General features: G+C 33.9%; 1 protein-coding gene across 4 annotated transcripts in view; it reads right to left on the reverse strand.

Moving 5' to 3' along the window:
• CRPPA (CDP-L-ribitol pyrophosphorylase A) overlaps positions 1-16,672 on the reverse strand; it is a 275,796-nt gene that overhangs the window by 126,365 nt on the left and 132,759 nt on the right. For 3 of the 4 annotated variants that reach the window (XM_087427333.1, XM_087427377.1, XM_087427421.1), the window contains 2 exons: positions 9,867-9,959; positions 9,294-9,386 (listed from right to left, as the gene is read on the reverse strand). The exons of the other annotated variant lie outside the window; for it this stretch is intronic. In XM_087427333.1, the coding sequence (XP_087283459.1) occupies positions 9,294-9,386; positions 9,867-9,959 (186 nt within the window). The remainder of the gene's footprint in view (positions 1-9,293; positions 9,387-9,866; positions 9,960-16,672) is intronic. 4 annotated transcript variants of the gene reach the window in all.

Below are 16,672 nucleotides of genomic sequence, written 5' to 3' on the forward strand. Positions count from 1 at the left end.
ATAATCATCTGCCTACTCAACCTTCAGAAACAAAATAAAAAGATCCTTCTCCAACGTCGCCTCTCTTACTGTCACTCACCCAGTTTCACAAGACGTAAAATTGGAAGTTATACTTTGTCTCTCTCATTAAATCAGGCAGCAATTCTCAGTGCTTCCATCTCTTAAATATATCTTGATTCCAGCCCTTTCTGCCCATTCACTCTAAAACTAATCTAGTCCTAGCCACCACCATTATTTCTTGGACCAATGCAATAGCCTACCACCTAAACCAAATGCAGCATCAAGGAATCTCTCTGATCACTCTAATCCATTCTCTGTGCTGTATCCAGAATGATGGATAAAATGCAAATCTGATCACGTCAATTTCTACTGGACAGTGCTGCTTTTAGAGAGTTCAACATTCAAAGGTCTGCCTTGACCTAGACCTCTCACATTGGGGAGACCTCAGGCCTTCCCAATGTGTAGTTCATTCTCTCTGTTTCAGATCCACTGGCTCTTGCCAGTCCTGACCATTCTATGTGCTACTCTTTCCATATAGAAATGCTAATCCTCCTATTCCTCATAGAGCTGGACCCTGCTCAGTCTTCTAAATTCCAGCTTTCTCTCCTACCCTTAAGAAGATCTCTCCTGATCTTCTATTCCAGGTCAAATTGCCCCTTTCTCAAGCAGACCTAGTTAAAGTTCTTACCCTGAGGTGGGGGATTGAAGGGACAGCGACCAGGATCCCATGAACTCCCAGCCACTGGATCACTTCCCAGGCTAACTCTGGTCATTTACTTAAGCTCATATTATTGAGAATCTTCATTTTGGAAAACAAAAATAGATAGATAAAATTATTTCCTTAACTGATCAAGATAAAATCTGATCAAGATAAAAATTAGAAACACCTATTCTTCTAAAGTAAGATAGTTTTAAAAAAAGAATTATATTATTAAATAAGCTACATGTATGTCAAAAATACCTGTCCACAGATGTTCAATAAACGTTATATCAATCTATATTAAGCAATCAATTAGGTAACGAAGAGAATAGGATAGTTCCCTGTAAAGTGCCAACTAGATAGCACCTAAACTAAGTTTAAAATGAACTGGTAAAAACTGGTGTGAGCTTTAATGGTTATGGAATCACTTTCAGAAGGTAGGCCTGAGCTGGACATGGAAGAATACATTCCTTGGGAGGGGGGGAAGAAAGATTAATCTTACAACTGTTGTTAAAGAGAGAGAAAAAAGAGGAATGAATGCAAGAAAGGAAGATCTAGACCTAACCTAATAAAAACCAGAATATGAAAAGAGGAAGATAAATAAGAAAGGGACAAATACAAGAGAAACCGTAAAAAAAAAAAAAAAAAAAAAAAAAAATCCCATGGGTCTTGTATAAGGACTAAAGTACAGAAAGTTCTCAAAAATGGCTCAAAAAAGGAATATATCATACCACCTGATTCATAATTAACCTGACTGAAATCATCCGAATTGCTCTACTATATCTATACATAAAAGACACACATAGTAGATTATACAAAAGTAAAAGGAATTCACAACATGTAGCAGAGAAAATATCTCTAGAAAGAGAAGCCACTTAGATGCCCTCAAAGGCATTCCACTGTTTACAGATAAAGATTCTCAACTAAAGTTCAAAGACATGAAATAACTTGGCTAGTTTAATAGACACTTGTTATTTGCAGACCTGGTACACGTAGCTCAAACCCCACTCCAGGTTCAGCATCCTTAATATGCCAAAAGTCTCCTAAAACTTAACAACAGTCGATTCTTTCTATTTAACACCTCCTTTACAACAATATAATTTATTTTTCTCCGTGAAGTAAAACCCTTTTAAATATTATAAACAAAGTCAAGTGTGGCATATTTATATTAACAGATGTATTATGTTAATTTATTATTAATTATAGAAGTATAATAACCTGTAACTGTAAGATAATGATATTGAAAATATATTTGGTTCCACCTTTGTAAAGAAACTAGCACAACATAATTAAGCTAAAGGCCATTTCCATTATTTAAAATAGAACCCAGTGCACAAATAATCTAATGGGAGAAATTCTCAGGCATATTTTTTGAAAAACTGAATGACCAAACCAATCGTTCAATTCCTTTTCTACAGCTAAAATTAATGTAAGCTGCCTAACAAAGAAGGCTAGTTTCATTTATTTTGCCTCCTGTGTATTTCATGTTAAATTTTATAAATTGATTTACTGGACAGCACCGGTAAATAAATTTACAAACCACTTTGTTCATCTGATCAAGCTCAGATAAGAAAACTACTTAAAATAGGAAAATAAATAGTGATTCCAAACCCTGTGCTTAATTAAGAAAAAAAAATTCATCAAACCTAGAAAAAGTCCTCTGGAATTCATTCTACTTGCAAATTCCATTGGAATATCATTCTATCTGAAAATAACCTTTATTCATTAAAAGAAAGACTACTAGTATGGTGTGTCCTGAGAGAATCATTTCTTTACACATCATGTTACATGTCCATCACAATTCATCTTAGGGAATTTCTATATCCCACAACACAAACTTTCCAGTAACCATTTAGCCATGAGCAAAGATCTTCTAAAACTTAAAATAACAGTCAATTCTTTCCATTCAACATCCCCCTACAAGAATGACTTCATCATTCCTCATCTTTGTGTCAGATGTGAATTCCTTCATGACTGAAACCGTAAAAAGGTTCTAAAGGTATTTTAAACCAGTATTTATTTAGATTTTATTATTGATTTAGGCAGGAAATACCTGAGACTTACTATATTAGCAGAAAACAAATGAAAACATTTGTAGAATTTGTGGAAGTGATTGCATTTCTGTCACTGAAGCTGTGTACAACCATAAAAGAGAAAACTTCAATGCATCTTAAGTGAAAAGATCATAAAAATTCAACATATAATAAAGTTACAATTTTCTGAAGGAAAAATCATATAAGGCTACAGTAGCAACATGGTTGAGACTGATGTAGAAGAGGGATTTGGATGTACTACTCCCTAGGGCATTCATTGTCAACTAAACACACACAAAATATCCATTCAAAAATAAATGAGGAACTTGAAACATACATTGTAAAAAGTAAACCCAATATGGAGGCAGCAAGAATTACAATGGCCAGCTCTCTTGTTTGTTTTATAAGAACTTGTATCTTAAAAACACATTTTCTGAGTCCAGTAATAACAGGGTTAACAGGAAGAAATGTACAGAGCAAGTAGTTAAGTAAAAGGTGACAAAGATACATGTCTGGGATCTGGTAAGAAATTTAACATGATCACAGATTTTTATAACAAATTCCATAAAGGCTCAATACCCTGTGAAGCTAAAGCAAGAAGCCATTAGCACTTAAAAGAAGGAATCAATATGTTTTTCCAGTTGGCATTTGTTCTTTATTAGGAAGGAATATTAAATACATATATGTGTATATGTGTAATCTTTTTCCATCTTTTTAACACATTCATAAGAGCATAAAAGTAACAAGTGTATATGATACATTGCACATTGGATTGATTCTGTTCCTGACTCTGCCATTGGTGAACCGTAGAACCTTCTGGAAACAATTTACATCTTTGTGACAGTTTCCCCAGATGTGAAAGTATCAAGTGTCAAATGGATGGTGGTTTTCTATTTTTTTATTTGCTGACATATTCAAATATTAAACATTTTGAAGTATTTTAAAGATCATATATTCTGATCTGTTATGTCAATAAACTACTTCCTGATAACTAGAACTAAATTAGGCACTTTTGAAGGTTTATTTATGTTTTTCAAAGCATTGAAATTCCATACGTTAATTTATGTTTTTTGCTAAAGTAAATTCATGAAAAGATTCCTATCTCTCCTAAAGCACCAATGAAATTATTGTCTACATTGTCAGAGGAAAGTAGAGCTGATGTGTAATTATCCAGATAATTACTGTAAAATTATTTTGCTGTGGAAAAGTGATAAACTATTTTATCAAGTAAAATTAAACAGTTTGCTTCAGTTCTCAGTTTTGAACTTCTACTTAGATTTGTTGCCAATCTCTTTCTGCTTTTAAAAATTAAACATTTCTTTGGTGCCTATTACATGAATCAGCTATGCTCATTGAAAAAATAAGCTTTAAATAAGAATACATTTCCATTACCTCATCTGATAGTACCACCAAAGGGTGTTTTGTGGAAACCTTGCCAGATCCAAATAAATTAGAATCACTATTTTACTTTCTGGACTTCGGAAGGTATTTTTTGGAGAGTTTTACAATTGGTTTTACATAATCTTGGCTGGAAAACAGCGATAGTTAGTTTTGCCTCCTGAAACTCTCTTCTCCATTGCTGGGAAAAAAACAGCTCTCTGATCATTAGTTTCTAAGCAAGAACTCAGCCTACAATTCAGATTCTTAGTACTTTTGAGTCTTGTTTAAGTTTAGGTAAAAGCCTATTCTTTTTTCGAATGATTTTTATATCAGAAATTTTATGAATTTACCTTTTACTATTTTCATACATTTAATCTATTACTTTATATTTCTCAATATTTTTTCATCAAAAACACATGATAGGCATAGAAAGTAGAGAACAGAACACGTCCCATGTTGATAGCTATTATATCAAGTGATTGCAAAAAGGGCTTTCAGATAATTCTCTTGCAAGTTGCAATCTGAAAAAGGTGCTGACTGCTAATATACTCCCCGGTAACCACCAAGAAGAGAAGGCTGACAATAACTTCAGTCAACTCAAGATAAAAACTTGGCTCCTTGATAACTTACACGATAGACTAAACAGCATCAGGAATCACATCTGAAAAGGCCTCTCAGACATAATTTCTACACAATTTAACTTTACAAAGGAAAGAATTGATTTTTAACATTTATAAGGTTTTTCTTGTTAAAAGACATAAAAAGGGATCTAAATTTTTTAAATTCCTTTATGCTAACCAGTCTTTAATTTAAAAAAGAGCATTTTTTTTTTTCTTTCAAGTAGGGAGTATTCTCCTAGTACAAGGTGTGCTTGTTATCTGAGTGCATGTTTCCAAAGGCTCACAGTTAAAAGATTGCAAAGGGCAACAAATGTCATCCTAACACACACACAGATTTATTGAGAAACAGAACACTTATAAAATAACCCCACCCAACTATCTCTGCCCACTTTAATGCTGACATCTATTTTAGCCAAAGTAGTCAACAGTACCATCAGTCAGTCTATAGCTGATTGAAGAAGTCTGGAAAATTCTGATAAGTCAATATAATTACAATGAAATTAAGTTACATCTACCCAAACATAGGATTTCATTACGCTGATCTAATTAACATTAGTAAACTCCTTAAATCATACTCAACACCACAGACAAATGACTACTTAAAATATGTAAAAGAAAAATAACAGGAACGATGACCAAATAGATGGCCCAAAAGAGTATTTTGAACAAAGTAATAAAGGACATTTCTATAAAACTAAAAATGTCCAAAAATATTTTTTCACAAATGATCACTTGAAATGAAGCATGTTACAACATATTATCATATAATGTCTACAAGATTATGCAAAAAAGTTTCATTTTTGCAAACATAACCTAAATTTTTTTAAAAAATAAGGTAAAATAAAATTATCTTAATATCTTAGTTCTTTTAAGATAAAGTCCCAATTATGTTTTCTCCTCTTCACGGTGAAATTTTGTTCCTTTCTTTAACTGGATCATAAAGTAGTATCCTCTTACCTATGCCAGTTTATCCTAGATAACAAAAATCGCCTACATTAAATATTTCCTAACCCATTTCATTTTCATAAAAGCCAGGGAGAAGTTGATCTTCAGACAATCAAGACCCCTGCAGAACATGAAATAAAATCTAACTATACTAAATACATCTGTACCAAGAACTCAACACCATTAACCGTTTACTCCTTTAGTGCTTAGCTCCCTCCAAGAGATAAATATTCCAGATAAGGTTGAAAGTCACATGTATCTTTTGAATGACTATTGAATGACAGCCAACAGGGAATTTCAAAATATTTTTCTATATCTACTTGAGGCTATAAAAGACAATGTGGGCTTCATCAACATTGTATGCCTGACACCAATGTTTAGCACTTAGAATCTGATCTAATGTTGTTTTTGTCAAACAAATGCCCCAGCTAAACTGACCTTCAGACCCATTTCTTCTGAATATTTGTCCTTGTAAAGTGAAACATGATGACATTGCTAATGACACCTTAACTAGATAGTCTCTCAGTTGAAAAAACCCTCACAAACACCTAATCAACCACAATTTTACTTTGCATCTGGCTGATTCCTACTATGCCTTCCTCTCTTCAGACGGACTGAAATTGGACGTTGATAAATCCTAGGTAGGAAAAAGGATCATTGTACTACATTTCAGCCAAGACAAAATAGGCATTTAAACATTTACAATATATGCATTCAATATCTATTGAATCACATAACTCCAAAATAAAAGTGGACATATTTTTCTATGACTCTGATGTCATTTTAGATTTTTCTTCTGATGAATAAACCTACCTGTTTAGGAAAGCAAATGAACAGACTCCTCTTTGACCCTTCTTCTCAGGATTTAAAATTGCTTAACAAAAGCCTTATTTTAAAAAAATCCCCCATGGTAGGGTCCTTTTTGTTGTGGTTTAATCTTCTAACAAAGTAATTCAAACAGAAGTAAAGCAGACACACCGTAGCCTCTGAGCTGCCTCATACGTGTAACATCTTTCCAATCAAATATATATGTCTGCATGTGTATTCACACTTATACACCCACATATTATTTGTATATATGTGTATGTATTTGTTTCCACTTAATAATATGCCAATTGTGTCCCCAGATGTCTAGACTCAAATTTAAGTCTTTTATTTTACTTTATTTTGAAAATATCATAATATTTTCCATACGACTATTAATTTGGGGAATATTTAAATGGTTCCCCCAAATTTTAAGTCATAGGGAAACTGAAATGGCCTTTGGGTCATTTTGGGGGGAAGTAGTATCAGAAAGCAAAAGGATGAAGCCTTTACACAATCATTTATAGGACAACTCAAAAATCCAGAGGCAGTTTACTTGACTCTCAATCCAAGAAGGCAGCATTCTTTACTCCACCTTTCCAGTGATTTGCTCCATTTTTAGGATACAGATTCTAGATGTGTTCCAGTGACATTTTCCTTTTAAGTTTAATAATAACCTTACTATCACCACACTTAGTCTACCTACGCAATGAGAAAATAATGGGTGAACAAATATTAATTATGGAGTGACAACTCCACAGTTTAAACATTTCACAGTGTTTATAGTATATAGACTTATAGTTTACCGACTTATAATAACACCACTCCTCAAACTAGGGAGGAAATGTCTCCCAGAACTAATTATAGGATTATCCCTCATTCCCCTTACTTTGATACAGAAAATCAGGTAGCCAAAAAAAATTCTGGCATTTACTGGGATTCATGAAATGGAACTCAACAGAAGTCAACAGAAAATTAAATTCAAATATTTGTAGAATCAATACAAAGATCTGAGGTTGAGATAACAACAGTAGCATTGAAATACAAGAACTAACAGTTTAAAAACTATATGTGTGTGCGTGTGCGTGAGCGTGTGTGTGTGTATTTGATGGAGAGAGGCAGAGGAAAACGGTAGAAGGAAAATTCAAAGATGACACAGATTCCCACCTGAGTACCAACCACAACTGTATTGGCCACTTAAAGAAGTCAATTGATGGACAATGTGCTTTTGTGATAGATCTGATACTCTAGGCCTGAGAAGATAGTGAAATACTCAAATGGAAGTACCTAATAGAATGTTGGAAAATGTCTGACCAAAACTCAGGAATCAGATTAGAGCAAGGGAAGTGAACTTTGAATCATCTCATCCAAAATGGAAAGAAGAGAACCTAGACTATTAAATGAAACTAACATTGCTTGTCTGCCAAGGGCCTAGCACTGTGTTATCAACTACACTTTGCATTCATTCATTCATCCATCCATTCATTTTAATCCTCACAATGACTTAAGAAGTAGGGTTATTAGCCTCATTTCTAAAATGAAGAAAGCAAGCCTCAGACGAGTTAAGTAACTTGAGTTCAAAGCCCTTGCTCTTTTCACAGTACTGTACTGCCTCAGAATAATATCTGGGAACATGGAGTGAATGAGATTTCTAAGCAAGTTAACGTGGAGAGAGGAATAGAGGGCCAAACACAGAACTTTGAACTTACCTCTATCCTACAGAGCCTTAGAGCCTTCAAGCATTGAATACATTTCAGAATGTCCTAAAAAACCTCAGTGAAAGCATCTATGTTTCTGTTAAAATCAGTCACATGTGGAACTTGGGTTTCCATATTCAACAGGACCCGTGGAACTTATCTTTGGGGCTTATAACCGAATAAAACAGGCCAGTGAAATAACCAAACCTCCCTCAATCGCTAATTTGTTTCTACCTGCATAGCTCAGTCTAGAGTTGCTTATTTGTAATGCAAATTATCTTTATTCTGTATTAACGATCTTACGTAACAAGAATTAAATTCCCACACTATAGGATGGCCCTGAGCTTTAGGAACTTGGCAATTGCTAAGCAATTGTTTTGAGAATTTCATGTTTGGAACTCCTTCCCACAGCAAAATGCTGCAGACTACAGATGCTGCTCCTCAGCCAGTTTGGCAGGCCTGGCCTCTGGTTGCATTCCTTCCTGGTTTTGCTCTCTGATAGTTCCATCTGCTATACAGTTTAATAGGCCAATCAAGTAAATTCTGTACTAAACATACACTTTCAGCCTTTCACAGAAAAGATCTCTTAAAAATTTCCCCGGCCATTCTTATAGGAATTCTCTTTCATCTGTTGTTCACTCTACTTTTGCTGTCCATGGAACAGAGAAGATGAAACAACTTAAGAGTATATTTTCTTCCATTTGATTTTTTCCTCTTTTTTTTCTAACTTTGTGATTTCTTCTCTAATGGCATTCTGTAATACACTAAATAAAACCCTTTCACATTATCCAAACAACTAGTCAATTCAGCAATATACTTTGCAATTTTAATGAAGGAAAAGAAATGAAGTTGGTTGCTAGGTTGAATTAAATTGTTTTCCAAACCTGTCAGTTCAACTCAATAATTGCAGTAATAAGGGCAAGAGTCATAGAAGTCATAGCAACAGAGTAAGCTCAAGAATCCACAAAGAAGAGTTTCTTCTTTGGGGTTTGGATGAATTTCCTCAATTCAAAATGAACAAAATGAACAAAATGAAATTTTGTTCAATAGAAAAGTTGAATTCCAAGGAAGGAAGTATAAGTTTGAAGGGAAAGATATACATTAATTCACTTACTGAAATAACAACAACAGGATATAAAATGGAAAGATTACTCTTTTCGAGCATATTCAGTAATTTCTGGGTTTCTTCAAAATCAGAGGTCATAACCTGAAAGACCAGAAACATAGGAAGAAATGAAAAGAAGTTCTTAAATGATTTAAAAGTTAATTCAAGAAAAAAAATGGAGAGCTTTTACATAAATATTCAAAATATTTAGCAAGCTTAATTTTTAATTTTCAAACAATTTTAAATGCTATCTGTAAGGTAATACCTATTAAAATTTGAACTATTTATTAATTCAAACCTATGTCGTCTTATCTGCTTTATGCCAGGTACAAAACAGAAAACTGAACATACTGTCTAAAGAAAGATCACCCTCTTCTCATTATGGGAATTAGCTTGTTAGAAAATGTTATTTCCCTATTTCAAAAGAAAAAAAATAAAATTTCCAAATACATATTGAATAACACAACTCATCTATCAAGATCTTAAATTCGAATATTTAATAATCAAGAAAAATAAGTTCTCCTCCATATTACATTTATACAGATCCTCAAGAGTTTTCAATCATTTGTATTTACTACTTACATTCACACAAACAAAATTGTAGCATGGCTCTAAGATGATTTGTTGAAGATCTCTGTCAGCATGACACAGAGCCCCAGATGTGACTTTTACATGCTAGGAGAAACAATTAAAGGAAAAAAGAGTTTACAAACTAGATAGAAAGACCAAATGTGAACATAAACAACTTAGTTACAAACGAACACAAAATTGCTAGAGGCACCTAAAGCCAAGGACCATATGTAAAAACAAAATAATTTAGGGTGAAGTTTACAAGGCTACCAAGAAAAAGACATTTGAACTAGTCCATGAATAACGAATATTATTTAAGCAAACAAGGAATAGGAAATTGTTTCAGATAACAAAAAAATGTAGAAAAGGCACAGAATATATTCAGGAACAGGTAAGTAGCCTAGTTTTTCTTACAGAAAGAATATATTATAAAGAACGTTAGAATAAAATAAAAAGGTTGGTTAGCCAGGGATTGTTGGAGGGTTCTAGAAGCATGTTAAATACTATAGTTACAAAGAATAGATTTGACTAAACCTGGAATGACTAGACGCAGGGAAAGTAATAAGAAATTATCATAATAATATAAATGATAGAGAAATAAGATTTGAACTAGGGCAATGATAAGAAGATAAAAGAAGAGATTATTACTAAAGGTAGTCCCAGACTAGATTTAGAAGGAAAAGTACAGATATTACAAAATCTTTCCTAATTTTTATTCCATATAGTTCAATATTCTAATTAACTTCTATTTTTTCTACTATAAGAATATGAACAAAAACAATTACTACACAAGGGATCTGTTATGATGATGCCTGCTATAATAATTCCATAGGAAGTCACATTTCAGTGGATAATAGCGGCATTATATTTAGAATGCTTTACAATTTATAATACTAAAATAGAATACTTGTTCCTTAGTAAAACACCAAACTCTGTACCTCTAAAAGCATCACCTACTCAGTAGAATTCAGCTTAAGTCTATGTAACTTTGACAAAATATTTGAGAAAGGGAAGTAAAGGTTTTGAGGTCTTAGCTTTGCTATAGAAATTAGTTGGCTTATCAATTTCAAGAATTTTACTTTGGTTTAAAGTTCTTATTGAGTACACAGTTCAGAGAGAAGATTATTAAAAAAACAAAAACCTTCCATAGTCATCAGCCACGTATTGATAGTAAAATAGAGAAGAAATCAGCTTCCCCTGTGCAACGTTAACTTTGTTCAAGGAGTCACGTCTAGATATTACAGGGAGACAATTTTCCAGGGGTTTCTCACATATCCAAACATCTTCAAAGGCATTAATAGCTAATTTACTCCAGATTGGCTTTTCAAGGATGTTTGCATAGCAGGCAGACTTACAAAGATAGATACATCTCTTCCTGGAGCAAATTTGCTTATGTTCCAGAAAGTAAAGATAGAGACATCTCTCTCCCTGGAGCAGATTGGCTTGGCATTCCAGAGTAATAAAGACAATGTCTCCCTTGTAAGAGGAGGATGGACTGGTTTGCCAGCAGTGCCTGTATAAGGCCAGTGCTTCTCAGCATCAAGATTCTTCTTCAATGGACCCCACTGCCTGGCAATACCTAGCTCTAATCGGATTTCCTTATGGGAACCGCAATTCAGAAAATCAGTGCTACACTGTTATTGTCCTTACTGCTACTGTTGTGAGTAACAAATTGCCTTTTCTCTGACCCTGCGGTTTCATGTCTCTTGGCAATGTTTATGTTATTGGCATACATGTTCACTTACAAGTAGGGTATAATCCTCAGATCCTGACAAGTTTCTGACTTGACAGATATGACATAAGGCAACCACATCATGAGATCTTAACTTCAACAATTGTGAGTGAATTCTGAATTTTAAAAAAATGACTTAGTTTAAAATTTTCTTTTGTAGGTACATGAATTAGGATGTTCTCTAGGATGAGAACATGGGATTCTGACTTAGTTTTTTAAGTACTAAAATTGATAAACTTCCTTGTGCGCGCTCCACACTGGCGTCCCGGGTTCGGATCCCGGGCGTGCACCGATGCACCGCTTCTCCGGCCATGCTGAGGCTGTGTCCCACATACAGCAACTAGAAGGATGTGCAACTACGACATACAACTATCTACTGGGGCTTTGGGGGGAAAAAAAAAGGAGGAGGATTGGCAATAGATGTCAGCTCAGAGCCGGTCTTCCTCAGCAAAAAGAGGAGGATTAGCATGGATGTTAGCTCAGGGCTGATCTTCCTCACAAAAAAATAAAAATAAAAATAAAACTGTTTAAAAAAAAATTGATAAACTTCTTGAAGACAGGGTATGGGATCCTTGAGGACAGAAACATTCATGTTTTTACCACTAGCAAATGCTTGATAAATAGGTCTTTAAAACTAACCACGTTTGTTTTTTTTTTTAAGAGATCTTGTTTCAAGAAAAAAAAGTATATGTTCTAAATATCAACAATGAGGAAAAGTGGTTTTAAAAGGTTAAAAAAAAATTCATCCAAAAATACTATTACCTAGAAACAATTACTCTGAACATCGGATAAGTATCATTCCAACAATTCTCTGTTAATAATATATGCAGTAAGCTGGTAGGACAAAAGGATGAAGGAACAAAAGCATTAATACATTTTATTAAAATGCGATCATAATATGCATGTCATTTTAATTAAATTATTTAATGTTAGCAAAAAAAAATGAATATAGTAAAACTGAAGGTGCTGCTAAATTTCAGATAATTCTTCACTTCCAGAAAGCTTAGTTAGTTTCTAAATGTTAAGAAAGATATCATGGACAGGATTAAGATACTGGACTTTTAATGGCAATGCATTTCATTTGTAAGTTGACTTGCTTCTATGAGAGAGAAAGAAACAGAACATTTTAACTTCCACTCAGAACTAGTAGCCTAGTTCTGGTCATATTATTTTTATCTTGACAAGGTTTATGAGATTTATATCATATTCTATAGCCATAATTCACACAATTTAGACATAACATATCTACAGTCAAGGAAACTGACTTTTTAAATAATATCTTTCTTTCAAAATTCTTTATTTTAATTCACTTCATTTGATGAACTTCATCTGCTAGGGTTTTCTTTTTTTTTTTCAACAGCCTCAACATTTTTATGTGGCTTGAGTTTTTGCTTTTCTACTCAAAGAATATTTTATCTGGGAATAAAGTTTGGTTCACACTTTCTTTCCCTCACAGATTTGTAGTCACTGTTCCATCATCTGCAAACATTCTGCACTCTCCTGATGTTTCTTATATTCCATTTGTCATTCACCCATTCTCCATTCATCATTTTATTGGGTAAATTTCAACATCAAGTCATTTTACCAAGAAGTACTCATAGACGTTATATTAGAATTTTTTTCCCCTTGTCTTTATAACTAAATGACAATTTGGCTGGCGGTATATATTCTTGAATTCCACTTTCATTCCCCCCAAAGTTTCTAGACACTGCTTTATTGTACTTGGATAATGAATATTGTGGAGATTCAAGAGGTCAGGCAGAGGATCCTTCTAAGTTTTGTTTTTGTTTTTCTGCACCTAGATGCCTACCTGAAGAATTCTTCACGAGGAAGTTCAAAATCCTAATCAGAATCAGAACATGTTTGTCAATTGTTATTTCTCAACTTTTCCTGAAAATAGGCCCTTTAGGTCTTATAGCATCAGTTTGCCATTTCAAGGAAATTTTATTCTAGCTTCCAGAAGAATTTCTTGGTTCGTCTACCTGATGTATAAACATTATTCATATGTTGGATGCCTTTATCATGATACATATCTATTTTCTTTTAGTTTTCATTTAATTTTTACTTGGAATACACTGTGATTATCTCAATTTCCTGCTATGATAATAACCTGACTTTCATTGTATTCTATTTCTAATGTACTGATCAGCTCTGTAATAGTGTTGCTCTAGTCTTCACTTTGTTTCCTTAGTTATTCAGTCACTCAATCTCTTGCAATGCCATCTTTTGAATTTTTAATCTTCTTGAATTCAGATTTTTACTAAGTTCTACAGAACGAAAAGGTATAAGAATATTTTGAGGGGTAGAGAAAGCCTTGAGTTTTCTTCCAGATTTTTAAAATCGGATTTCTGGGTGCTGTGATTATTTATTTTTTAGCATGAATTATAGAGTTTCCTAATTTTTTTTTAACAAGTTGGAGAGTTAAAAATGGTAGGCACAGATAGTTTTCCCTGCCTCTGCTGAGGTACCACAGAAGATTGAGGGATTTTCTCTGACTTTTCATTGGCCTTCATTTTCAGTCCCTCAATCTACTTCTCCCAAAATTAAAAATATTAAGAATTACCTGGTTTTAAATGAATCACCTTTTGCCCTTTAACAATGTCTTGGAGATAGATCCAGGGGTGAGGTTTAGACGACACGATGAGCTAGATCATTATCTTCTATTTCTTTCTTGTCTGTTACTTTTTTTTTTTTTCAGTGAGGAAGATTAGCCTGAGCTAACATCCGTGGCCAACCCGCCTCTTTTTTGCTGAGGAAGACGGAACCCGGGCCAACATCCGTGCCCATCTTCCTCCACTCTACATGGGACGCCGCCACAGCATGGCTTGACAAGCCGTGCACCGGTCCAAGCCCGGCATCCAAACCTGAGAATCCCAGACCACCGAACCCAACCGCTACACCACCAGGCTGGCCCCTCTTGACTGTTTGAAATTTATGCATGAAGTTGGGTCTCTCACTTTTGTTGGTTGGTGTTAGTAACTTTGCTTGATTTGCTGATTCGTGTTTTTTTTAAGCACTGGAGGAAGGAAATTGTGTAAATGATTTTCAATCTATCATATTTACCAAGTTGTCACCATTATTTTTAAATATTTCAAAGAATGATTTTACTTTACTTGTTGTCTTTGTCCATTTGGACTGCTATAACAAAATACCATAGACTGGGTGGCTTAAACAACGAACATTTTTTCTCAGTTCGGCAGGCTGAGAAGTCCAAGATCAAGGTGCTGGTAAAGGGCGCTTTCTGGTTCAAAGACAGTAGTCTTCTTGCTTTGTCCTCACACAGTGGAAGAGGCAAGGGAGCTCTCTGGGGTCTCTTTTGAAAGAGCACTAATTTCATTCATGAGAGCTCCATCCTCATGACCTAATCACCTCCCAAAGGGCCTCCCTCCTAACACTATCACATTGGGTTTAGGATTTCAACATATGAATTGGGGGACAGAACACATTCAGTCTACAGCACTTGTATACTGGACATTCTTTAAAAAAAACAAGTGAAATATTCACTAAACATTAAGAGTATTTTAAGATTAGTATTCCTAAAACAGAGCTTCATTTCACTTTTTCAATTAAGAACATGCAATTTAATATATATACATATGTATTACATGTATGTCTGTGTGTAGTTCCTATTAAACCTAAAATTGTGAATTTGTCATTCAAGTCCTCCATAATCTACTTATGTTCTATTCAAATCCTAACCATCCAACTCCACTCCTCAACACAAATATTCTTAAACTATAAGGCCATTTTCCTCTATTGTCACAAACACTGGGCTCATGGTTGCCTGGGATGGCTTCAGCCCACATTGACTTCAATATATACTTGTTTTCTTATTAAAGCTATCATGTATTTCTTAAACTTTATTAACTATTAATAAATAAATATAACATAAGCTCTTAGAATATAGGCTATACATACAGATATATGGAAAGAACACTGCCCAGCCACAGTGTTATTGTTATTAAAATATATTTGCTCTCATATTTGATAAATTAAAAACTCCAATTAAAAGTTATTCATTAACTAATGCCCACAGACTAAGACAGAAATGCATATACAGTATTTTTACAAAAGGTATTAAATATTAGCATTTTTGTATCTTCTTTAAAAAAAAACAGAAAAACCAAACTACAATTTTTTTCTTCTTGAAATTGAGACTCTTTTAATAATTGTTTCCAGTTAAGTGTAATTCTCTTATTTAGTCATACTGCTTTCCTTCCAACCAGAAAACAAACAATATTTTCCATGCTTGAGTAAAGAACGTTAGATTTTACCTAAATATAGCAAAGGAGTCTTTGACACTTTTAATAAACAAAGACTGCATTAGACAATGCTATTAGGTTGTTTATGAAAAAGCTCTGTGGCATCATCTTATGCTGTCATTCCTAATGTTTCCACACTCAAACACAACAAATGGAACAATCTGCTGGCTAGAGGAACTCCTCGTTCTGTAAATATCTTGGCTCAAAGAACATTTAAACAAAATTTAAAACAACCTTCCAATGTGTTCGGTAAAATTAAAGAAGTATACCAAAAAAAAGAAATACTTTCTTTACATCATAACAAATAAGAATTTAGAAAAGATTTACTATTAACTAAATGCAAACATCTGCATATTTAAAATAGTATTTAAAGCAAAGATATTAGGAAGGGAGACGAGTTGTCAAAAAATGTTTTCTATTTCAAGAAGAGTTAAGGCTTAACTAAGGCTGAAAGGCTTTGATTCAAGTCCCATGAGTCAGAGGTTCAAAAATGTGTTTCTGAAAAGCCAACCCTCTTTTTACAGAACATGCTGCCTGGAGCATCTCTGAATCCGAATCCATCAATTTCGCACCTCCCTCCCATTCAAACAATGGCACTAACGTGGGTATAAACAAGATAAGCAGAGAGACAGATGCACTTTTTTTCCACTCTGTAGACAACACACTAACAATTAAAAAGTGTTATGGTTACCAGGGGCTGGGCGTGGGGAGGGTGGGGAAATGGGGAGTTGTTGGTGCAAGAGTACACAGTTTCAGTTATGCAAGATAAGTTCTGGAAATCTAATGTACAGCATTGTGACTGTAATTAACAATATTGTATTGTA

Source organism: Ceratotherium simum, chromosome 1 (genome assembly GCF_057802395.1).
Source record: "Ceratotherium simum simum isolate JZ-2026a chromosome 1, ASM5780239v1, whole genome shotgun sequence".
Classification (NCBI taxonomy): domain Eukaryota; kingdom Metazoa; phylum Chordata; class Mammalia; order Perissodactyla; family Rhinocerotidae; genus Ceratotherium; species Ceratotherium simum.